Source organism: Mytilus californianus, unplaced genomic scaffold, assembly GCF_021869535.1.
Source record: "Mytilus californianus isolate M0D057914Y unplaced genomic scaffold, xbMytCali1.0.p SCAF_8, whole genome shotgun sequence".
NCBI classification, from domain to species: domain Eukaryota; kingdom Metazoa; phylum Mollusca; class Bivalvia; order Mytilida; family Mytilidae; genus Mytilus; species Mytilus californianus.
This window is the reverse complement of record NW_026262734.1, coordinates 65,684,161-65,710,895: the sequence shown is the minus strand read 5'-3', so window position 1 is coordinate 65,710,895 and position 26,735 is coordinate 65,684,161. Positions and strand designations below refer to the sequence as shown.

At 32.7% G+C, this 26,735-nt stretch overlaps 2 protein-coding genes across 2 annotated transcripts in view; both read right to left on the bottom strand.

Annotated features, from left to right (window-relative positions):
* The window catches only part of LOC127710652 (septin-2-like), a 635,810-nt gene that overhangs the window by 1,512 nt on the left and 607,563 nt on the right, over positions 1 to 26,735 (bottom strand). The gene's annotated exons all lie outside the window — the stretch shown is intronic.
* The window catches only part of LOC127710649 (uncharacterized), a 70,524-nt gene that overhangs the window by 26,835 nt on the left and 16,954 nt on the right, over positions 1 to 26,735 (bottom strand). The window contains exons 7-12 of the mRNA XM_052216592.1: positions 26,605 to 26,655; positions 18,269 to 18,328; positions 12,538 to 12,792; positions 9,146 to 9,880; positions 6,303 to 6,421; positions 757 to 1,962 (exon numbers count right to left, since the gene is read on the bottom strand). Coding sequence (XP_052072552.1) covers positions 757 to 1,962; positions 6,303 to 6,421; positions 9,146 to 9,880; positions 12,538 to 12,792; positions 18,269 to 18,328; positions 26,605 to 26,655 — 2,426 coding nt within the window. The remainder of the gene's footprint in view (positions 1 to 756; positions 1,963 to 6,302; positions 6,422 to 9,145; positions 9,881 to 12,537; positions 12,793 to 18,268; positions 18,329 to 26,604; positions 26,656 to 26,735) is intronic.

Here is a 26,735-nt window from a genome sequence, read left to right as displayed (position 1 = left end):
GACAGGTCGACACAAATCAAGACTAGTCGTTCATAAGCGAGACCATACCAAGATTATCAAGTACTGAATCAGACTAATTAAGTAAAGTCGAGACCATGCAGAGTCGAGTACAGTTAAGTATTGTCCAGATTATGTCAAGTCTTGTCAAGTAAAATCTGTGCTCGAGCACAAAATATGGTGTTTTCAGACTCTTGGGAAGTTTGTAGTGTATGTCAAATACATGTATGACATGGAGCTTCGGTACTCCAACCGGCATTGGCTTACAAAATACGAAACAAAGCAGGATCCTTTAGATTGTTTACTTGACACTCTTTTTAATGGAATGTTGTTAAAATATATTGTGAAACAGCGGGTCATATGTTAAAGTCGAAAGATGGTCTGACTAATTTAAAAAGACAACTTACAAAAAAACCAATACTTGTAAGGCCAGTAATTGTTTTCCTCGCAGTTTAAGAAAAACAATCGTCAATTGTAAGTCATCAAGCAGCGATACAAACGCAATAGTGCGTTTCTAGAGCGCATGACACATCACGGAAAGAGTTTGAGATGACAAACAAATAAAATGATTGCGATTATTGGGCTAGGGTAATCAGTTTAAAAATAGCGTTAAAGGCAAGGATTGCGTATAACAGTTGCTTATTTAGTTTTCGTACAAAGACCAGTTGCTTCACCAACAAGAAATTAAAAAAAAAAAGAAATTAGTGAGTCATAGTGTTAGTTAACACACATATTTTAAGTATGTTTCAAAATAATTACCTCAACGATGTCCATTGTCCAAGGTAAATATATCCCTCTACATTCATGAACACTCTTATGCTGTAAACAATGAATATACTTTCCTTTTTTCATGTCTTCGAAGGAAAGTGTATTGATATGATAATGACCATCACTGCATTTAAACCTTTGTTCATAAGATATATTTAATTTATATCTCCTTTTTATGCTATCAATATGTCTAATCAATTCTTTGCGAACCTCAGTACAGAGGTCGCCGAGTCCCTTCTTTGTACTCGTAAACGAAACAACTTGAAGAGCTATTGTATCAGTTGACATTGTCATCAAAAGTTTATCACAACCTAATTCGTCAAAATTAAAAACACAAATTCCTCTGAATAACGCAAGCGCTTCACTATCATCTCTCATTCCGCTGGGTTTATATTTTTGTATTAACCATGCTGATAAATGATTAAAAAATGCTGGTGGGAGAAACGAAAATTTAAGACAAAACCAGGAACTTCTTTGACACTTTTCGGCAAATATGCCGATGTCGTTGCAAACAGTTTCGAACGAAGAAATCGGCATCATACTTGGCATAATATAAGAGTCTGTGTCCTCCATATTCACTATTATGTCAAATCTTTTCATCACTTCAATCAAATCGTCCATTTGCTCTACAAACTGACTTCCACCTTTTAATTCGAAGAGTGTTCTAAGTAGAAGATAGCTCAGTTCACCTGTTTTTCTTAACCTTGTCAAATCATAACAGACGTTAGCGCTTACATCATTTACGTCAAGATTATTTGACACTAAACATCGAAAAGCATTTGCCAACCACTGAGGATCGAGAATGATCAGATTTCTGATATCTTCAAAATACATAATGTTACCGACTTCATTTTGAAAACGAAGGAACAATAACAATTCCTCGGTATCAGATATTGCAATTTCAGGATGTTTAGCTATATTTATCATATCATTAAGTGAAATGAAACTCTTTCCTTTACTCTTATTGATGTCAATCAAATGTTCTAAAAGGATCCACCTGAGAGGCATCGATTCTCCCCAATTCTGCATTTTCTGTGCAACGTCGGATATTTTCCGTCGTAAATCTTCGAAATATTCGTCAGGATCTTCAGTATTTGATAAAAAACATTTGTGTCGAAAATGATGAAATTTATTCTGTCCCGCAATGACTTTTATTAACTGCTCATTAAGTTTTTCTCTTCTTTCTCTGAACGTTGCCTAAAAATGTTCAGAATGATTATGAAATAATTAACCTGAGTATTATGTCGTCTGAGATTATGTGTCTCATAACAACCAATATATGTACTGATAAAAGTTGAAATGCAAGAAAGCCAATATAAACAATTAAGTTATATTTCGAACGACAAAATTATTTTACTCGCGTAGTGGTATTAACAATATGTGGATTCTTAAAAATTCTAAAGAACTTCTGGATAATTTTAAATCTCGGTCTTTTTCTGAAATTAGTTCTTACAAAACTTTTGATTTTTTAACCCTGTATACCACCATTCCCAATGTGAAATTATAATTTTGAAAATACTTTGAACGACAAAATTATTATATATTAATTCCTGTGCCGTGACGTTTACATTCTGACGTCAAACACGCGACTCTACTAGAGTTCGTGTAAATGCAGTCACAGGACTTCAAATATTTCAATCCTTTATGGGTTGATTTAAAATACATATTTAAGTAAGCAATGAATGTGGTTGTTAAATTTGATATATGCTTTTTGTGCTTCTTTGTTAAATATTTTTTTGTTTTTGTTCTAATTGATAGTGTGACACAGTGATGACTGCTGTCCCCCATATTTTGACAATTTTACCTATTATGTCTGTTTTGTTCACGCATCGTTGTAAATATAATGGAATTTGATGCGACTGTCATACAAGTGAGAGGTTTAGCGCTATAAAACCAGGTTAAATCCACCATTTTCTACATTTGAAAATGCCTGTACCAAGTCAGGAAAATGACAGTTGTCGTCCATTCGTTTGATTTGTTTTATCATTTGATTTTGCCATTTGATAAGGGACTTTCCGTTTTGAATTTTCCTCGGAGTTCAAGATTTTTGTGATATTACTTTTCGCCTAACTAAAAGATACCAAAGTGACATTCAAACTCATATTTAAAAAAATAAACTGATAATGCCTTGACTAAAAAGATAAAAATATAAACAGGCTAACACAACATAGAAAACTAAAGACTAAGCAACACGAACCCAACAAAACTGTAAAATTGATAATCCATAACAGTCAACTATCTCGTGATGACATCCGTAAAATTTACTAAGAGATGATTTAAACTACACCGCTTGGAACTCTTTGTTTAAAATGTTCATTGTAAACAGTAACCCTCAAACCAGGAAATCATGATAGGCCTAACAAAATCGTATCGAGTGGGAGATATACTACGTATGAAGGCGCTGCTGGAATGTTGCTACACAGAAATGGAAAGTTCACAATGTTAGGAAGCTAACATCATCATCTTTTTTTTCGTAAAGTTTTGTTTTCAACCGCCCCTCATTGTCAACTTGTAAATGTTAGTCAAGATATGAGGCAGACTGTATCTGTTGTATTCTTTATCTAACACCGATGGGATAGATGCGGTCAACATTGTGTCCAAATTTTGAATCACTTAGTGAGATAAAATGATCTATGTAGCAGAAAGTAAAGATAAGGATACTGCTGACTTTCTGTTTTTCTTCCTTAGAAGTTCATGTATAAAATCAGCCTCATGTGAATAAAGGAACAAGTCGGCAAGACGAGGGACACAGTTTGATCCCATTGGAATACCAATTTTTTGTTGAAAAACAAGTCCTCCGTAAGTCCCAAGTATGTTGTCAGTCAAGAAATCAAGCATCTTGATAATTTCACTTAATTTTTTGTTTGAATCCGAGTGATTTTTATTTAACAAATAACGACTTATCACTCTCTTAGACAAGATACTTGTATCTACGTTGACCATTATTTTTTAATGAAACAAAGCAGGCCCAACTATTTCAATTTGTCTTTTAGTTTGGAATGGGGAATAAATGTGTTAAGCGTAGAAAAGTCAAATGTTTCAATACTGTTTCAAGATGAAAGTGTAACATAATTTATAAATTAATCATCATATTGGCATCAATATTGCAACTCACTTTTTATCTGGTCAAATCTGCAAAACTAATATGTCGAAGAGAAACAGACGACGTGGGAAAAAAACGTCAAAAAAGAAAATCATGTCTACAAAAGACTACATATTAGACCAAGGAATGCACATTTAGGACTCCTCCAACAAGCAGGGTAAGTGCAGGTGCTCTTGAAGGATATATGAGCACATGTGACATATTGGCGTTAAAACAAAAACGAATTGTTGATAAATCCTATCAACATTTTCTGTAGGGCAAAACCTTTATTGTAAATGACGATTATGACAATGATCTGTACAAAACTGGATTCTTTGATTCTTTTTCTTCTCTAAAAATATCTTTACTGTACTTTTCTGTGCTGTAGTGACAATTTACTTGACCTACAGCAGTTTGCCGACTATCCGTGTGAATTAGTCACTGAATAACCAAGGAAATTATCCAGTGATTTCATAACTGTAAGTAGTTTGGTTCCTTGTCAGGCGTTATATAGTATTTTGAATTTTCTGGAAAATGAGCTAGGTGTCAAATTACCATATGGAAAACTGACCCTGTGGTCCATTTTTCCCTATTGTGATTTGAACCCCCTTAAAAATATTGAGCAACTTGTATTTGTTTTCTACGATTGTAAAATATAAAATGCACATTAAGTTGGGTTGGGTTGCAATTTGACAAAGTAAGGGGGATCAAAATACCTTGGTCAAGTAAAAATGTTTTATATTGACACATGTCTATTGAAAATATAAAAAAAGAAGATGTGGTATGATTGCCAATGAGACAACTCTCCACAAGAGACCAAATGACACAGAAATTAACAACTATAGGTCACCGTACGGCCTTCAACAATTAGCAAAACCCATACCGCACAGTCAGCTATAAAAAACCCGAAATAACAATGTAAAACCAATTAAACGAGACAGGCACATACATACAGAATGTGCCGGGGTTAAACATGTAAGCAGGATCCCAACCCTCCCCTAACCTGGGACAGTGGTATAACAGTACAACATGAGAATGAACTATAAGAATCAGTTGAAAAAGGCTTAACTAAGCAGATGGATACAAATAGAAATACTACACAGAGTACACGTGGCCGGGTACTTGTATATCTCAACAACGAAAAGACACTAAGTACAGATCTGAGAGTACTCGCAGTTACTGACAGCTAGTTCAAAGCCACTAACAACTAATAAAAAAATCATGCATCTAAGACTAAATTGTCAATCAGTACACATACATCATCTAATGGATTTAGTGTAAAGACATCATAAACAGTCAGAGAAAAACATGACCTCATGTAATGCAAATATATAGGTATCGACAGATTGTAGATCCATGATTGTGTATATGTATATAACAATAATATTTAGTTTGCTTTTAATTAACTGATAACAAAATCAATATTATTACATCCCAGCTCCTTTGTTCTACCAGGGTGATCTGAGCCGGATCACCCCTACCAGATTACCTAGTTTAAGTTTCTTTGTTTTGCATGCTTTCCTTTGTTTTTTAACATTTTGGCTGGAATGCTTAATCCACAATAAAACTTAGAATTATTTATACGGAAAAGACTAACTTTCAAAATTTATGTAGAAAAAATCCAGTGTCTATGCTGGGATTCGAACACAAGACCTTTAGCATATAGACCCACGATTCAAACCCCTACACCAGGACGACTGGTTACAAACATCCTGTTACTTTAACCTATTTAAACATTGTGTCCGGGGCTCACATAAGGTATATACTATATAAGGATATATAAAGTATATTTTCAGGATTGTGTGCCGATCTAAACTAGATTTTATGAAGCGTAAATGGTTTTTTTTATCGAATCTAGAACAGCTGGGATGTAAAATAGTTATCCCATTCGGACTTGGTGTGTCAGTGTAAGATCACCCTCTGGCCTCCGGCCATCGGGATGATCTTACACTGACACACCGCGTCATCATACCATGCAATAAAAAAATATTCAATGATATAATTACAGTGTTGAATTGGTAATCTTTTAGAATAAGTTTATGACTGATTATGGTGGTTTAAGTCATTTCTGTCATCTGTTTACTGATCCTTAATAAATACCTCATATCTTTTAATCATATTGGTATGCTTTATCATGGACATGTTATACTCAAATACCATCATTCATCTATGTGCTATGCACAATGTAGTTATATAGTCAATAAGCAATGTTTGACAAGAGTAGCTTTTTGATTTAAAATTGCATGTGACATTGAAATTTGATGTAGGTATATATATATGTAAATAATTGAAACTGAAAGAGAACGCTTAAAATTCCTCGGTTGGAATAATGCCATACTTGATTATACATACTTTCTACTATCATTATGATAATTTCTATTACGACCCATACTTTCAAAAGTACACAAAATGCATACTTATCATTAAAAAGTTATCAATCAGAAAATATTCTTACCTTTTTATACTTATCTTTACCAGTAAAAACTAAAATGACAGGAGGATCCGTTGGTTCATTTTTTGTTTGTTCGACTGTTCGATAACAATGTATACTATCAAACCAAAAATCAACATACTCTGAAACAAATAAGTAAAAAGTCATGTAGAACACAGATGTCCGAGGTCAATTTTGGTTGTTGTGGTACTTAAATCTGTAGCGTTGATAGAGATACCACAAAGAATAATAATTCCTATTTGTAAAGTTACATTGAGTAAAATTAACTTGTTTCATGTGTCCAACGCATCCATTGTATAACTTATATAAATTTGAAATACGATCGATAAATTGATTAAAATTAAACACCACTTTTAGCATTATTGGCTACGTCGTGGTGAAGGAAACAGGAGTACCCGGAGAGCAGCACTGACCGTTGGCTGAAAAACATACACTTCTATTCAATTCAGTATGAAGTCGAACCCACCTGCCACGTACAGGCAATTAAAACAAGAAATGATCTGCCAAATTGATAGCAAACCAAGATTTATGTATTGTTACCATTGTTGAGCTTAATGGGATCGCTAGAAAGAATGGAATTGATGAATCGTAATGTATGGACCTTTCATGTTTGAAACTATGTCAATTTATCGAAATTGTTGATAAAGGGTTGTGTGGTCCGGGCTGACATCTCTCTCAGATATGTTGATTTGTTGATTTGTTATTAATATTATGTGGTCTCTGTACCATTCCACTGTAAATGGTATATTGAGAAATAAAGATATATATGATTGACCTGCCTATTTTCCAATCCATCAACGATCCTGAAATCAGTAAAATGATAAAATAGTCTTTATCGAATTTGACTTCCATTTGTAATACGTTATTACATACCTAAATGTGAACCATTCTTAAGTAATTACACGGAGAGGACACAAAGTGGTTCATTAGATATTGCATGAAAACGACAGAAAGTGTTATTCTCCAAAACATAAAAACAGGAACCATAATCCCCCAACGGCAAACGCCAAGTCGGCAATTTCAAACTGTACCTCTAGTATCATCAATAACAATATATAACCTTTGACAAGTATGGCTGAAAGGTTTATAAGTTGCTGTTCGGAAATTTTACCATTCTATCTAGAAGGGAGAATAACGCCGGAACGGGAAGTTAAATCTTTAACAAATTTATATTTATATATTAGAGTTTTAAATGAACATTTGTTCAAGCGTTAAAAAGTTGTTTAACAAAACTTGGTCTTCTGTTTTCTGTCTTATACACATGTGCTTATAGACTGTATGATCGCTTGGGTATGACCAGTATGTTCAATAACGGCATTCAACATTTATAATAGATATTGTTACACTGAGGTTTGCGGTTTATTTATCAAACTCATGAAATGTTTATTAAGGAAAGCTTCTCCTTGATAGTTAGTTATATTTTTTTTTCTGAGTTTGCAATACTTTTCTTACCTTGTCCGTAGTTGGCTGGTAGTTATATAGAATTGAAATCTTGTTTTATTGCGATTAGCTTGCTATTCATAAAAAGATAGTACAGTAAAGTGGACAATTTTAATGTAATAATTTCCGCAATAATTGTTTCTCAGCCGATAGGTTGTTAGACCAAAATGTATCCCTTGCCAAATTTCTATTAAATCGGTTCTGACATATAATACAAATTTTATTTTATTGAAAAGAGAGAAGAATGCATTTTGGGGATATTTTTCACATGCATGTTTGCATAAATTTGATTTCCTATACCTAGTTAATTATTCTTTTGGTATTTTCTGTGTTAGGTTATCAGTATTTGTATAATGTTAATTCTTCATCAGATTCATAGATGTTGATAGTCAGTTGTGGCTTTGTTATTTATCTTTTCATTGTACATGTATCTGTTTTATGGACGGTTATAGCAAACGAGACAAAAACACTTTATCTTCCCAGAGCACCTGTGTATGTTTATTTAACTCATTCGACCCCAAGAGATTTCTGGAAAATCAGGCATTTTCGAAAATTTGCAAACATATTTTCTGGTGGGTTTGAACCCACCCCTACTGAAAATGGTCATTTTCAGTCTATTTTTCGATTTTAATACGACCTTGAGAGGTGAACATTGACCAAACTGTGTTTCTTTGTCATTCAGGTATTACCTTATAGTTACAGCAGTCCATCCATACTGACTGGAAGTAAATGTGACTTGGGGAATTATTATTGGCAAGCCAGGTCTGCCTAAATGTCCGTTTTTACAGATTTCTGTCAAAACGGTGACCTAGATTTTACAGACCAGATTTCTTTTGGTCATATTATACCTCCTTGTGTTCCTGAACCACCTATGCATGTATTTATGATAATAGTTTATACCTACAGCCCACACCAGTGACGAAGTGGTCATCAAAAGACTCCCACCCCTACCTGAGTTTGGCTACTTTTAACGTTTTCCGTTTTTGAACTCTAAAAAGGCCATTAAAGTTGTAAAGTTGTCATATTTTCATAAACACACATCTGAGAAGAGTTTATGGACTATGAATTGCATGGTTGAAGTCCCTGCTGTCAAGACAGTTCAGCTGGGGTAGTTCTAAAAAAGTATGGAGGGTCATACGGGCCATCAAAGAATGGTGGTCGCCATCACGACTACAGGCGAGATTGGGGGCGAAGGGGTTAAGGTAAAGTGTATTTTTTTTTGGCCAAAATCGCAAACAGGTTTTGTTCATTATACTCCAAAGAAGAATTTTAATTCTGCTGTTGACAATAGTTTTCTTTGCATTTACCAAGTACAAGGGAGTTTCACCACGTTTTTGTTTATTATAGGTACAAAATATTTCCATTACTTACAAAGTGTGTACTGTATCTTGATTTGATCAACATACCTCCAACATTTTTATACTCTGCAAAGTGCTGATGTATACCATGCTTCTCGATATCTGCATCCATGTCCGTCACCAAAATATAAATTGCACTACTGGTTAAAAATGCCTGATGGGTAGCATAAAATTCACGTTGACCAGCAAAGTCCCATAAGCCACATGATGCATAGTGACAATTATTTGAAGAGTCACTAGAGGATGAACAGGATAACACATCAGACATTATGTTAGGGGGCATTTCCAATGAATATGCTGTATTCTTCTTTGAACTTTCAATTGAATGACTTTTTGTGTTTATTTGTGTTACATTTGAATCGTTTTTCTTTTCTGTCTTATCGTTCTCATAATTTTTCTTTAATGATGCATTATAACCAGTATTAAAAACAGAATGTCGAGGCATTTTATCAGCATCATTATTACTTCTTCCTGTTTTGACATTATCATTTGTTTTAGATGATTTTAGCATCCCGTCTTCATGATTCTGTTGATTGATCATGTCCTTCATATTGATGTTATCTTCGTTCGATTTTATGTGCTCAATTTTAGAAGCTTTGGTTGTACTATATTTACTCTTAACAAAATCAGTTTCATTACTTTTACCCCCCTGAAATTTTACCAATCTGGGTGAAATAATTTTGGGGTTCTCAATGCTATGAGAAAATATCCCATTCTCTTCGTCCATTCTTTCGGGTGTTGCTAGTGCTCTGTTGATTCGGTCTTTCTTTTCATCCCCTTTATCTGTTCAAAATAAATATTAAGGTACTAATATGTTATTATTATTAGTAATCATGTACTTTCTTGAAGTAGTAACTGACCGTCACGTAAAAGTCGTCTATTTGTACAATTTTTATCTTCCAACTTTTTTTTAATACAAACGAAATTTGAAAATATATATTTTTGAGACTAAGAATTATACATGAAAAACAGTGACCAATTAAACTTATAACCGGATTTGTTTTTACATGAAGATCAAGATAGGTGCCACATGTGGAGCAAGATCTGCTTTATCTTCCAAAGCACATTCTGTTTGTCTTTTTGTCATTTTCGTTTTTGACATGTTGTTGTAAATTTATTTTCGACTTATGAATTTGTATGTTCCGTTGGTAGCTTGCGCGTAACTTTAACTGATCTGAGAACACATTAACTCAGTATGCTTATGTAACATTGATTAAGGCTTCGCCTACTTACCATCACAATAGTCATGCCTTATCTCTTTATTTTATTTTACAATTCAGATAGTAAACATAAATAATTAAAGATAAAGTTTTCTTTTTACAAAATAATATAATTTAAATCACTGAAAATTTCCAGTAGATTTGCCCAAATATACTATGCTTTACATATATATCTAGATTAAGTCCCGATATTGTTTATTCTAACATGTTTCGGTCATATAATCAGTGAACTCGACTAAATGTCTTTCACACCATATTACTCTATGATATGACAGTTTTATACATTCGTTTCTTTGTTTTACTCATGTGATTTCTTTGATATCATTGACAAAAATAATACATTGTGAAAAGGTGTTTTATCTTTTTGAACAATAAGATATACATGTACTTATTTGTGTTATAGCAGTTGTCAAACTGTTGTTTTAGCAGTTTTTTGTAGATAAAATACATCCAGAGGTGCCAGTTAACAAATATGTTTTAAGACATGTCTTAAAACAATATGTCAAGCTATTAATAGCCCGAGTCGAGTAGGTTTAAATACATGTCACATTGTGTCAAAAAGATAATAATTATTTCATAAAAGATATTGAGTTGAAAAGAGGAAAGCAAACAACATTAGCGATAATCCAGCCATGAAACATGCACATAAACAAACACCCGAGGTGATAATTCCATAACATATGTACGATGAACATGATGAAAGCAGTGTTCGTGGTTAATACACAAAAAAAGGAAAATGTTTAACTTTTAATATTCAATCGATACACGGTGTCATGAATATTGGTTCTAATGCCATCAGTCACTTATTTCTTGTCACCTTCCTGACACAGTTTAGTAGTATCTGTTGATGAAGACTTTTATAAAAGAACCATGCTATATTTACACATTGTTTTGGCGACCATTTATAGGAATGTCATCTAAAAACCTTAAGATAAATCTGAGAATTCATCATTATGTTCTTTGAAATATAAATTCTCTGAATATTTTATCTATTTTATTTTTCTAAATTGGCGTAAAGAATATTCTACAATACATGACTTTTTTTTTTTATTTATAATTATAAATAACATTGAACAATTTTAAGTGTCCGTAAGTATTCTTAGATCATATTTTTTGTACGTTTACAAGTTCTTTCTATCTGATTTGTACAAATCTGAAATTTAAAGTTTGTTTTCATGTTGTGCTATTACACTTCTATCCTATGTGAGGCAATGTTTGCGGGCTTGCAAACTTGTTAATACGCCACATACTGTATTTGCCTGTTCCAATTCAGGAACCCGTTACTCAGTTCAAGTCGTTTTTATGAATCAGATCCGTTGGTTTCTACGTTTGAACTTTTTTACATTTGGTCATATCGTACTGATTATAGCATGCTAAATGGAACAATGAGAGTTATGAAATGTCAAACTAACAGAAACAGAAAATGATTGAACGGTAGATATAGTAAAAATTGCTTACTCGCTACAACTCAACATTAGAAGCTACAGACCAAATATTGAATCATCCTAATTTCATAGAGGCTAAACAAAGAATGAACAAAAATGTCCTACTCAAAGTCTTGAGATCAGACGGACAGAAAGATGGACTTATGGAGTCGAGCTGTAACTAGACATGTTTTCTTTCGCCTTTTGGCGACAAAGGTTTAACAGTACTTATTGTTGAGTAATGCCCAGTTGCAAACATTGATACCAGTGGATTATCGGATTTATTCAATCTCGATAGTTAAATAATCAATTTTAAAGTCTTCGCCAAAGCTCGGACTTTAAAATTGATAATTTAACTATTTCGATTGGATAACTCCGATAATCCACTGGTATCAATAAAAGAATCAATATGTATATTAACCTCATTCAATATACTATATGATATTGTGGTCATGCGGGCTAAACAAGGTTGTGTGATTCAATGATTTGAAAATAAAATGATTTTTTTAATGATTTGTTATAAATTGTATTGTATGGAAAACTCAGTATAATTTCATATCAGCTTCATTATATACAGGTCAATTGGTCTTGAAAGAAGCAAAAGAACTTGAGCTGGCTTATACCAATCTTATTATGTCTCGACAGCCCCGGAGAAAACACTTTGAATGCTCCATATACCTTTTAAGTTTCAAGTGCCAGTGTCAGTCAAAGCTGTTTGTTATGACGCATCTATCTACAACACATATAAATAAAGGAAAAGGGTATTGTATTGTATTATATCTACAAATGTACATACCTTTGCCGATTATCCATTTACCATCTTGTATGTTGATTTTGCACTGACGAACAATAATTTCAACACCATCTGTACTTTTTACTCCAAAAATACTTTCTTTTAATAATCTCTTTAATAAGCATGTTTTGCCGACTGTTTCCTTCCCAACGATCATTATTCTTAGGAAATAACGTTTTTCTGTCTTTGAACTTGACATTAGCTGTTTGAATTTATTTCTATCTTTCTCGGACATTACTTGTATAGCTGATGGTATATCTAATAAATAGAATAAAGGAATAATGCTAAACACAAGAGTAGAGGTGCCATTGTTATCAATCATTACTGAAAGACTAAATGATATAATTCAAAAACTAAACCTCATGCTCCTTTTGGGAATTGTCATCATTGGTCATGTTATCCCGTTTAGACATCGCCCTCTTGCAATGACCGTACGTAGCACATACATAATGTTGTCGCATTACATATAGTAGTTAAAGGAATAATGTAGACTATTTAATTTTAGCCAACATGAGTAAAAGTCTGTCAAACAAACAAATAAACATTACGATTATTAATTTGTCTTTTTACTAATACTTTAGCAGAGAACCCGACATTTAAGCCTCAATTGTGAAATGTAAATAGGGAAAATGACAGTGTTTGATGTGTTTGAGCTTTTTATATTGACTTTTGTAAAGGAACTTTTCGTTTTGAATTTTCCTTAGAGTTCAGTATTTTTGTTATTTTACTTTTAAAATGTGTTGCGCTACGTATATAAATGTGTAACGTGTGATTTTCAAGCCACTCCTCTGTTTGGGAGAAATTTAATATACATATCAATGCTGCTCCTCTTTACATGGTTGTTTCCAAGGATTAAAAATTAAAACTTGAATTAAAATTTGAGAATTAAATAGATAGAAGTAAAAATGTCTTTTTTTTTAACTTATTTTTCAGGACGACTGGAAGACATTCTTGAGTCAAATATAATGGAAAAATTCAGTGCGATCCAGCAATATTTATATAGAAATCAGTAAACCGTGGAAATATGCCGCAACAGCTATATGGTTTCTTTGGTTCATAAATGAAGTGCATGTCTTCTTTCCAGGGAATTATAGCATTCTTCCTTAAAACCTCCCAAAAAACAGAGACTATCTATGCATTTAAGGTAGTTCCAATTGAAAATTTCATTGCTGGTTTTACACAAGTGCAACTTGAAACATGTCTGCTGTTGCAATTTTAGCATAATAGATCGTTACTATATAAAAAAATAAGGAGATGAGTTATGACTGCCAAAGAGACAGCTAGTCACCAAAGTTCAAATTGAGTGGATGTAAGTAATTATGACTTTCAGCAATGAGAATAATCCATACAGTTATATCGGCTATGAAAGGCACCGACATGAGAAATATGAAACAATTCAATTGAGAAAACTAACGGCCTGATTTATAACAAATCAATTGATAAAAAGACAAATATTTTAGAATTGAACCAACGACAACGACTGAACTACAGGCTACTGAATTGGGACAGACACTTAAAGAATGCGATTGGGTTACACATGTTTGTGAGCGCTCAGTGGTGTCACAGAACGACAGATCTATACAAATCTGAAACACATCAAACATAAACACACACCGGACGTAGCAGGATATTTAACCATCCCTCATCTCTTAGAACAAAAAGTGCAGATCTGAGAGTAATCGAAATTACTGGCAGCCCTTTTCATAAGAATAAAATATCAATCAGTACACCTCAAACATCCAATGGATTTACTGAAAAGACGTCATTCATAGTCAGAGAAAAACATGACGTTGTACATGCACATATAACGGTAACAACATATTGTATTACTTTTGAAATGCATATGTGTATAAGAAAACATTTAGTATGATTTTAATTAACTGATAACAAAATCAATATCTATAACAATAAAAAATATATTAAAAAATCTTATTACAGTGTTGTTGAATTGATAAAATATAAGAATAAGTTCATTCTAAGGATTGGTAAGTTTACCCGGATCATATTTAAATTTCCGGTCTTGGTAAGCAACATCACCGTAAAATTTAAGATGTGAATTTCCGTCTGAAATAGGTTCAGTAATGCATATATAGGTTACGCCCGTTGAAATCCAAAACTTCACTACAGACAATGGCATGACAAACGAGTTGGGATATGTAAACTCCGTAAGATGAAGCTAGAGGAACGTCATCGTCCACAAAAGGAAAATTAATAATAGGGAAAATCATCCCTTTCGCCGTGAAATTTTGTGTATAGTTTCTTGTGTAAAACTGAAAAGTCTTAATATAGTAAAGGACACGTTCATTGTTTGATTTGATTAAGGTAAGTCTCGGCAGTATATTTCAAGAACTCTTGATCGTTTAGGGACCGGTCATTATTTATCTCCACGGGGGGGGGGGGGGGGGGGGGGGGGGCAAAATGTAAATTTGAAATGATCAAATATAATTGACCCCCTCCTTCAACTACATAACAACTTTTGATCCCCCCTCTTTCAACTACACAAAAAGGTAAAATAGTACAAAGGGAATGGAATTACAGTATTTTTATGAACATACACAAATAAATTTATGAATTTAGGACAACAACAACCGATAGAAGGATAACCTGATGTAACTTTACAGTCTTTAACAATTAAGCCAAACACCCATTGTTTACAGTGTCGAAATATTTTGCCATAAATACAACTGGCTGCATCCAAACAAAACGCGCCATTAAGATGTCCACTTGTAAATGTAGAAAATGTAAATAAACAATTACCACGTGCTAATTGAGAAACACCCCAAAACATTGGTTTAGTGACAATTGTAAAATTATCAATCAACTAATTGAAGTTCTTGGTTATGTTTCTTGCGCAAATACTGGAATGAGAATGTTTATTTTCGATTTCTGCTGTACGAAATTTGTAAACACTAGACACAATATTTACACCTCAGAAGAGAGCTCAAGTGCTGTCATTGAGCAAGAATGATGTAGTCGGAATCGGTGCTACTTTTATCTATCGGTAGATGGCGCTGCATTATACTCACAAATGTTGGCTTAATCTGCCAAGGGTAGAGAGAAAGGAACTAGATTGTTAGCGAAGATGCCGGTAAGTGTATTTAACATATTTACTCTACCGTTTGAAAAAGGCTTAATATGAGTTGCAGCAAATAAATTTGCAATCAGATTTATCGAACGACCTTTTAATTAAATAGGTAAACATTTGTTTGACAAGATTGTGTGGAAGTGTAGTGTAAATAGTGGAAAAGGAAAAACTGTTAACCGAATCAAAAGGACCATTAAGAGCACGTAATTAATTTAAAACATCGACAAAATATATTACAGTCCAAAATGGTGAATTCCACTACTTATCAATGGAGATTTATTTAAAGGTATATGATATGCATGAAGAAACCATCGGAGACCTAGAGCCAAAAGGCAGTTGTATTTAGTGCTAATCATGAAAATAAAACTTTGTAAATTGTGCGTGTCTGATAGCTTTTCTTGACTAACCTTTATTGGTATCGGTCAAACTAAAACTTTGAGAGCCAATGATATATAACGTTTTACATATTTCAATATGAACTTATAGTAGAACAACGGCGAGGGATACATAGCTTGAATTTTCTGTCGACCATTCTGTCGACCTTTCTGTTCATATATTATATCCGCTTTAACGATAAGTGACATCATGATTTATAAAAGTATTTTTTGTTGTTATTCATCTAATTCATGTGGCTGTTCTCATACAACCCTGATTCAGTCACTACTAAAGTGGCTTCTAACAATATTTGGTTAGAAGGTTTACTCCCTTCAGACGATGTTTGGTACCGTGACCTTCATATGAACTTTACCCAAAACTTTGACTTCATTATGTTGTATATTTTCGTGGCCAGAATTATACTTTTTGTCTCTTTTCCCAATGTTTTCTATATATTTGGCTCAATGTTGCAGCATTTCGAGACAAGTACCATAGAAGATTTTATCTGACGTAAACATTTGACATTTAAAATCTAAATAATTTAACTATCATTTGTATGTCTCCAACACAAAAATCAAAATAATGCTTTCTTTGTTTGCCTCACGTATTCCAATGCAACAAAAAGTTTGCCAACTTAAGTCAGATTCACTCCCTCAAACCTTATCGTATCATTAATGCCTACTTCTCCACATATTAGGTCAATCTAGAATGATGCATAGTGGAGGTCTTTTATTGTAAAAAGCTCAATAAACGCCATCTACTAGTATGTATTCTGAATTGTCAAGACGAACCTTTCAGTGTATCATTATGTTTTGCTGGAAGTTGAACACTGTCTTTTATATCGTTAATTATTTATTATAGAGAAAAAACTGTTCATTTCCCCGCCTCTTAACAATATCAATTTTTAACAATCATGACAAGACCTTTTAATTTTTAATAGAACCATAGATTTTGTCAGCGGAAGCGGTTGAGACTGACACGCACCAACTCCGCATATAATAAATTGTTAACCAGGTATAAAACTGTTGGGATTCCAACTTGTTCACCATATAAACTTACTTTTTTTTATTGTCGAAAACGGTTACAATTCCTCTTAAGTACAAGAATATGTTTTAATGGGTCTTTTCAAAACAATAAAAGATGTTTTTTTTCTTTCATGGAGAGATCAACTATGTTTTCGTCTAGTTCCAGTGTGTGCTTTCGCGATTTTTACAGTTGAAATTTACATAGCATTTTATGATGATTGTTTGATATTGGAATTGCCTTTTTTTCTAATTATTAATTTTCGACATTCATGAATACATATATATACGTAGTGTCAGATTTGCTAGTATGATTAAGAACATGGTATGGTGTATCAAGATGTAATTAAAATCTTCAATTTGAAAAAAAAATAAAATACAATAGATAATTGTATAACTCTGTTGTTTTTTAAGCTAGTATTATGCAAGGACAAAACGTAGAAAATATTACAGTTTTTGAATAGATAAAAAAAAGTACATGTCATTGAAATAATCACGAAATGCACTTTGCGCAGATAGCTCTTACAAAATGCTTTGAGGAATTAAAAAATAAATATGGCCGCATTTTTTTGCGCCTGTCCCAAGTCAGGAGCCTGTGGCCTTTGTTAGTCTTGTATCATTTTTAATGTTAGTTTCCTGTGTATAATTTGGAGTTTAGTATGACGTCCATTATCACTGAACTAGTATACATATTTGTTTAGGGGCCAGCTGAAGGACGCCTCCGGGTGCGGGAGTTTCTCGCTGCATTGAAGACCCATTGGTGACCTTCGGCTGTTTAGCTGATTTTAGTATAAACAGTAATTAGTGGAATTATCTCCCTTAATAACACTTTTCATAGTCAGTTAACAAATCCCTAATTTTGAAACACAAACGTTGTTTTAATAGATAAAACAACACTAAGTTATCTTTATTGATAGTTTTGCATATGTTAAACAAAAAGTGAACCGATTGTTTATTAATTTGGGATTAAATAGTACAAAAGACTCCGTAACTTCCTTAGGTAGAATACTGTACAAAAGGCAACAATAGTATACCGCTGTTCAAAAGTCATAAATCGATTGAGAGAAAACAAAACCGGGTTACAAATTTAAACCGAGGTAAACCTATCAACTATAAGTTGTAAAAAAACGGATTAGCAGAAACACTGAAGTGCAACAAAAAACAAATACCGACATACATACATAATACATGTTTCCTATATATTCATTTATGCTTCAGAAAAGTACAAAAACTATATATAGTATGTACTTACTATAGGTTTGGTGATGTTGTCGACAAATTCTGTTTGAAATGTAGATCCCCAAAAATACGACTGAAAGAAGCAAGAAATTATTATGCGAAAAATCTTACATGTGTTGTATAACACCAGAAGTACGATTTTGTCGAACAAAACAAACTCTGTATTAGACATGTTAGAATAAAAGTTAAACATTCATTAAGTTTTGGTTTTTAGTTTTGTTTGCGTACTCATCGTCTTCACTTAAATGGAATTTTATGCGACTGTCATGCAAGTTATTGGTTAAACTAACTTTAAAGCAGGTTTGACAAAAAAATATGGTGGATTAAACCTGGTTTTATAGCTAGCTTAACATCTCCTTATGAAATTCGCATAAAATTCTGTTATATGACAACAACATGTGAATAAAACAAACAGACAAAATAGGAAAAGTGTTAAAGAAAGGGATACAGCAGTCAACATTCCGTTATAATCTTTATCATTTAGAAATCAAACAAATATGTCAACAAAGAAAAACAAAATGGCATATAGCCAAACGCATAAGCCAATATAAATAACAAGATAATCCACCATTTTCTACTTATGATACCTAAGAATAAAGGTTAATTAGTATTGTTGAAGGCCATATGATAATGATTACAGATAATATGAGAGTAGATATGGTTTAACACACAGACAATACTTGGAGTTCTGTATTTTTATTTTTTTACTTTTCACAGAAATGTCGAGTTAAAGAAGAAAAAAAAGTCACTAAATTTGCGTTCTACTTTTCGTGTTAGTTGGCCTTTTTAACATTTTTTGATTCGAGCGTCACTGATGAGTCTTTTGTAGACGAAACGAGCGTCTGGCGAAAATACAAAATTTCAATCCTGGTAACTATGATGAGTTTATTTAGAGGCCTCGCTGGCCAATTGGTCTATGTAATGTATCTGCTGTGTTAATAGGCTGTCAACAATGACGTTGTAAGTTTGAAACCTGCACGTTGCAGGTGTGTTCGACCCCAAATTGATTACTAAGATCGTCAGTTTTCATACCAAAGGTCGGTGTTTTTTCCTGGGCCCTTCGATTTCCCCTATCAATACAAAACTGACAGACACGAGATAGCCATTAGTACTGAAAATGGCGTTTAGCACCACCAATCAATTAATCATATAGTCATTTAGCATTTTTATATATTGAATGTGTAGCTAAACCATTTTTGCTGCTCATAGCTTTTACCAATCTTTTATAGTTTTCAACATGATAACCAAAAACTCGTTAATTAGTCAAAATTCGTCATTTAAAAATACTTTCTAGTACTTTGTTTTGGTCTTTTTATAATTTCTAAACGATCTTGTATTGCTGATCTTTTGTCATGTTGACAGTTTTATCTATCTATCATAGTTTCAGAGATAATAATCAAAAGCATTTGAAATTAGTCACCTTTTTTGTTCGATTTTATTATAATCTAATTACGAGATGTTATTAAAGATATGAGTTCAAGGACTCACCCTCAAATTATCCTAGTGAGAATCCTTGTCAAATATTACATTTTGATGGTCATGCTGAACATGTCAGGTTTCATGCTAAGGAACTAATATCCATTTATCATATTCTTATTGTATAAATTAGGAAAATAGAAACAATCTTTTATCAGCCTATTGTTATAACTTCATGTAAGTACCAGTTTTGCAATCATTTTGTTCGCACCAGAAAGGAAAAAATATGTGTTTTTTTTTTTAATTTTAAGCGCTGATTTATTCATTTACAAAATGTACATAGTGTAAAGATTGTTCTCAATCTTTCTTACAATACCTTTAGTCTCTAGATATTTATTCTATTCAATAGCTTTCCGAAATACCTTAGCCAGGTTTTTTAAAAGAAATAACAACTAAACTACTATTTCAAGAAATAGAAATTATTATTATTACTATAAATTACTACAAAGAATGAAAGTACAATATGCTTAACGGTTTTTTGTGATTTTCGTGCGTGAAGTATTTACCTATTAAGTTTCTGTAAAGATGAGTTCAAATTCGTTTTGCTAGTCGGAAAATCCCCTTTTTATAATCCTTAGCACGCCTTATCCTTGCGCGTAAGAAAATAGGTCGCTACTGGTCAAGGTTAATCATATAAATCACTGTCAATACATACGTAAATATTAGATTATAAAGAAAGCAATCACGATTTCATACGTCTCGACACCGATTTATCAATATAAAGCATATGAACACAAGTAACTAAAGAAATGTAGGATTAATAACAAGTTAGAAAACAAAGATGTTATTCGAATGCCACATGTTGGCGGAATTTCGTAACGCTAAATCGGCAACTGTCAATTTTGCCGGGAACGACGTTCGTTACGTCAACACAAAGGTAAAACCGCGTTATTGAATGCTCACAACACTGCCATCCGTCAAAATAGAATTTCGTCTCGAAATTTAAATAATTGCGAAATATTAAATCATTAGATACAATCAAACAAAATCTAAACAAGCACCTGCTATCTCAATAGAATATTAAAATTAAGAAAATTTGTTTTTGTCAATGTTGACTAGATCACGAATATATCACGATTCTTGACACGTATAATAATAAAAGTGTACCAATGATATATAAAACATTATACATATAAATAATGTCAACAATTTTGTAGTTTTGTGTCTTTCAATATAATAAAATGTTTTTGAAATTTTCAATGTTTTCTTTGTCCAACAACTTCACTGTATTATTGGTTCGTCTCTTTTTGTCTTTCTTTCTGTATCCTCTTCTGTTCTTTTTTTTCTTTATGTGTCCTCTTCTGTTCTTTTCTCTTTCTGCGTCCTCTTCTGCTCTTTTCTTCCTTTTTCTCCAATCTTTTTGTGTGTCTTGAGTTACCTGTTTTTCATTCTCAAGTTCTTTCTTAGTTTGGTCTAAATCTGTATTACGGAAACTTTCTTTCAGTTGACTTATTTTTTCCTCCTGACAGAACATGTTTCCATCCTCTTTTTTAACTGAAACATTTACAATTTCTTCCGTAACTGGAACATTTTGATTTTCTTCTGTTACAGGAACATTCACAATTTCTTTTGTCACAATTACATTTTCTTCTGTAACATTTACATTTTCTTCTATAATATCAACATTTTCTTCATTAACATGTATATTTTCTTCTGTAACATTTACAGTTTCTTCTGTAACATTTATATTTTCCTCTGTAACATTTTCATTTTCTTCTGTAACATTTATATTTTCTTCTGTAACATTAACAATTTCTTCTGTAACATTAACATTTTCTTCTGTAACATTAACGCTTTCTTCTGTAACGTTTACATTTTCTTTTGTAATTTTAACGTTTTCTTCTGTTACATTAACGGTTTCTTAAGTAACATTTACATTTTCTTCTGTAACATTTACATTTTCTCCTGTAACATTTACATTTTCTTCTGTAACATTTACATGTTCTCCTTTAACATTTACATTTTCTTCTGTAACATTTACATTTTCTTCTGTAATATTAACATTTTCTTCTTTAACATTAACGTTTTCTTCTGTAACATTTACATTTTCTCCTTTAACATTTACATTTTCTTCTGTAACATTAACGGTTTCTTCAGTAACATTTACATTTTCTTCTGTAACATTTACATTTTCTCCTGTAACATTTACATTTTCTTCTGTAATATTAACATTTTCTTCTGTAACATTAACGTTTTCTTCTGTAACATTTACATTTTCTCCTTTAACATTTACATTTTCTTCTGTAACATTTACATTTTCTTCTGTTATATTAACATTTTCTTCTGTAACATTAACGTTTTCTTCTGTAACATTTACATTTTCTCCTTTAACATTTACATTTTCTTCTGTAACATTTACATTTTCTTCTGTAATTTGTTGCAAGAGCTCAGGCAACATATGGACATCGACCTTGTCCGTCTGTGTACCCTTATAACTTGTACTGGTAATATTTCCTATATGTACATGCATATCCTGCGTACTTGCTACCATGGGTTTTCTGTCATCGGCCATTACCGGCTCTAACATTGAATCTCTGATTGACAGGAACTCACTTCTTTCCGCTTCTTTGTCAATGATCAGCCCAGAATTGGTGTCCTTTACTCCGACTCTGGCTTCTCTATCAGTTTGTCTCTTAGTCTCACATTCAATCCACTGACCATTAAACTGTAATCCTTGCTTAGGATTGATTGTGATATTCATTTCATCAATTAGGTCACAACCTAATAACATGTTATCTCCAATGGGTGCTACATAAACTGGCCATTTGAAGGTTTCACTTCACAGATTAACTTCCACCTCTGTAATCCCTCTTGTTGTCAAGTTCTTACCGGACTCAGCAACTACCAAATTTCTTGCTGCTCTCCTTAGTTTTGGCCGTTTACTCCCATGAATCTGATTATACAACTTCTCACTTAGAGCCGTCACCTCTGCTCCAGTGTCAATAACTGCATTCGTCACAATCTTGTTAATGACCACTGGAACTGTAATGCTAGCTGCTGTCACCCGAGCAATGATAATATTTCCTTCTATCCCGTTGATCGGTTCTGCACTACCCATTACCTCCTTTGGTGTGTTTCTGGTGTGTTCTGTTGTATCTCCTTAGACTCCTCAAACAACATCTCTAGGTTTAAATCTAGGTCCCGTATATCTAGGCTATCTTCTTCAAATGATCTCTTTTTATAAGCTGTATTCACTGATTTTTTCGGTTCAACCAAATGCTCTTTCATTTGGCAATGTTTCTCTTCATATTTCAAATTATTCTCTTTAACTTTTTCTTTACCATGTTTAGGGGCTGACACTTGGCCGATAGTCTCAACCCTAAGTAGTTTAAAGACTCTTCATTTTGGTTTTGACTCCTTTCATTATTCCTTATAAAACCACCTCTATTTTCTTTATGATTATGATAGGGGCTTCTCTTTTCTTTTGGACAATCTCTTATGAAATGGCCTTCCTCATTACAGTTAAAGCATCTGGAATTCTTCATCTTGGTCGTATGGTCTCTATACACTTGCTTAATTTGCCATGGACTACCGTAATAATCCTGTTGTGTATAATACTTTGCCATTTCTCTTTTAATGGTTGTCTCTAGTGACTCCGAAATTCCTCTTTCAAACTGAGTCAATCTTTCCTCTGTTACAAATCTTTTTCCTCCTACTTTTCTGACCTCTATATCTTCAGACCCACAATTATTTCTATAACTGTCCTCTGTTGTACCAAGCTGACGGATGTTTCTATCTCTTGTACCTCTCTTATATGTTTCATACAGGGCAACTTGATGTATTGCCTCTGTTATGCTGGTAATCCTTTTTGTCAGCAGCTCAATAGCAATACACTGGTCCGGTAATCCTCTAAGCATATACTCCACACTGAGTGTACTGTTTGTTGCTGTGTCAATTGTGGGGAAAGACTTCCTGACCAACATCTCGACCCTTGATGCATATTCTTGTATTGTCTCTCTATTGTTCTTTCTCAAAGTATGGAGCTCTTGTCTGTAAGTTTCAGGGTACCCATGGTCTCCGAATCTGTTGGACATGGCTGCACAAAGTACTGAATATGTTCTTTTTGTCTCTGGTGTAAGAAATGAAGCATAGACCATTGCTTCATCTTTGAGAGCTGTTACCAGTTCTATGGCTTTGGTTGATGGACTCCAATTATTCATTTCTGCAATCAGTTCAAATTGCATCACATATGCGTTCCATGAATCCTTTCCGTTATAGAATGACACTCTTGTTCTGCGTCCATTATCATTAAATCTTGAAACTGATGTATTGATATACTGTGGTCCACTGGGATGCTGCATTGGTAACAAGTTTGGCTCTGTGATTGGTTGATACTGTTGGAAATCTCTATTTTGAACTGGATATTGTAAAAAATTACTGTTCGGGGCTTGATTTTGTATATATCGGCTATTCTGTACTGTATTTTGCGAATAGTTGCTTCTTTGCATTGTATAATGAGGATAGGTGTTGCTCAAAAATTGACTCTGAGTATACCTATTATTGTTAAGCACTGGATTCTGTGAAATGTTGCTGCTAACCATATCCTGGTTTACATGGCTATGGGTACCAGCATATACATTCGGTTCTATATACTCTGTTGACTGGGTAATTGTGTTGACCAGATTTTGATTAGGGTTTGTTTGACTTGAACTTGGTATCTGAAGGCTGTTTTGTTGGGCTGTTCTCTTTAATTCAAAATTTTCATTCTTTAAGGCATCTGTTTTGGACAATCTCTTATGAAATCTAATTGTCTTCTTAATTGTGTGAGCTCATCACTATCATAATTGGTTGATCTTGAAATTAAAGCGCTATCACTTCGACTTTGAGTTGGAACAAGGAACGGATTAGTGTTATTCTCAATTTCTTTTTTTATAGCAGGTAAGTTGATAGTATGATCCATGGTACGAGGATTTTCATCAGTCAAATGAGTTATTTCCCTTTCTCCTTCATTAAATGAAGTAGGCAATATATTTGGATACTTATTTATTGTCTCCCCATTATTGAATTCAGGGATATTAAACCTTGCTTTAAAATAATCATGAGAGTTTCTAGATTCCCCTGAAAAATGGACCTCCATATTCCCAGATGATATGGCATGGTTGGGAATGGCTAAACTACTTGGTGGGTTTATTCCAGACCCCCTTCCTCTTCCCCTTGCTAAAGACATTGATCCCGTAGACATACTAGGTTGTCTATTTCTCAAATTATACATCTTACTTTTGACTGCTAAATGGAATCAAGAGTTTCAATTTACTAATCAACTTGGATTAAATTTTATCCTTGTTAATCTTGTGCTTTTTTTTTTTTTTTTTTTAGAATTATTCAACTTAGATGACTTTTTATCCTTGTTGAAATTGATAAAGAGTTTCCTATGCCTTACTTTTAAAACACAATTTGGATTATGAATCTATCCTTACTTTGTGAAATAGACTATATACATTACAAACTTGAAATAGACTATAGACGTTCAACTTTGACCTTAATGAAATATAACTACAACTTAGATTTATATTTATCCTTGTTGTAAAACTTATTTTGTGAAATGTACTATTTAATTTACAACTTCGAAATAGACTATAATTTTTTTTTTTTTAACTTCTACTCTATCGAAAAATTATTATAACTACAACTTGGATTTATATTTATCCTTGTTGTAAAAAATAAGCTTATGAAATGGACTATTTAATTTACAACTTTGAAATAGACTATAAATTTTACAACTGGACCCTATTGAAAAAATTATGGTTATAATATTATTATTCAACTTGGATTCAGATTTATTCCTGTTAAAAATAGAATTCTAACTGTCAAACTCAACTTGGATTAAAGTTTATCCTTATTGAATATGGTATTCAATATTAATCTAGCTCAACTTGGATTTTATTTTATCCTTGTTGAAATTTGACTTAAAATTTTTTATCTTTTAACATTCAACTTAGATTAGAATTTATCTTTGGTGATGTATACCCCTTAACTATTTTATTTCAACTTAGATTCATATTTATCCTTGTTGATATATACTCAAATTTAATAATTATAACCTTTTCAACTTGGATTAGAATTTATCCTTGTTGACATAGATTTTGATTAACTATATTATTTCTTTTCAACTTGGATTTATATTTATCCTTGTTGAATTTAAAACTACTGAAATATATACTATAAGCTTAATTAATCTCACCAACTGTACTTTTCTTTTCTATCACCTTTTGTTGAAGTGTCCTTTTTTATTATGTTCAGTTTCTTTTTTTAAGTGTAAACAAATATGGACAGTAACAATTTAAAATATTTTTACTTATCAATTGCGTGCCTAATAAAATATTCACGTAGATTCTTAAAATTTTCTTTAAAAAGAAAACTAAATTCGCTGCCACCAGTGTAAAGATTGTTCTCAATCTTTCTTACAATACCTTTAGTCATATAAATCACTGTCAATACATACGTAAATATTAGATTATAAAGAAAGCAATCACGATTTCATACGTCTCGACACCGATTTATCAATATAAAGCATATAAACACAAGTAACTAAAGAAATGTAGGATTAATAACAAGTTAGAAAACAAAGATGTTATTCGAATGCCACATGTTGGCGGAATTTTGTAACGCTAAATCGGCAACTGTCAATTTTGCCGGGAACGACGTTCGTTACGTCAACACAAAGGTAAAACCGCGTTATTGAATTATCACAACACATAGTTAAAAAAATTAATAAACCCTGTGTTGAGTTACCGAAAGAAAGATTTGCTTCACCAAGTTTCATCAGTTTGAAAGAAATCTATATTGGAACGTTTGCAAGAACCTTTACCTTTAACTGAAAAAAAATATCAACAATGATATGGGAGATTAATAGATTAGATTTGATGTACTTACGATGTAAGAATATAAGTAATAGCAGGACAGCTTTAGATGCCTTTGTACGATCTACAATTATACATAATATACACAATTGTTATTACTTTTTTATATATTTAAGTACAGTTCTTCTTGTTGTAGGGTATATA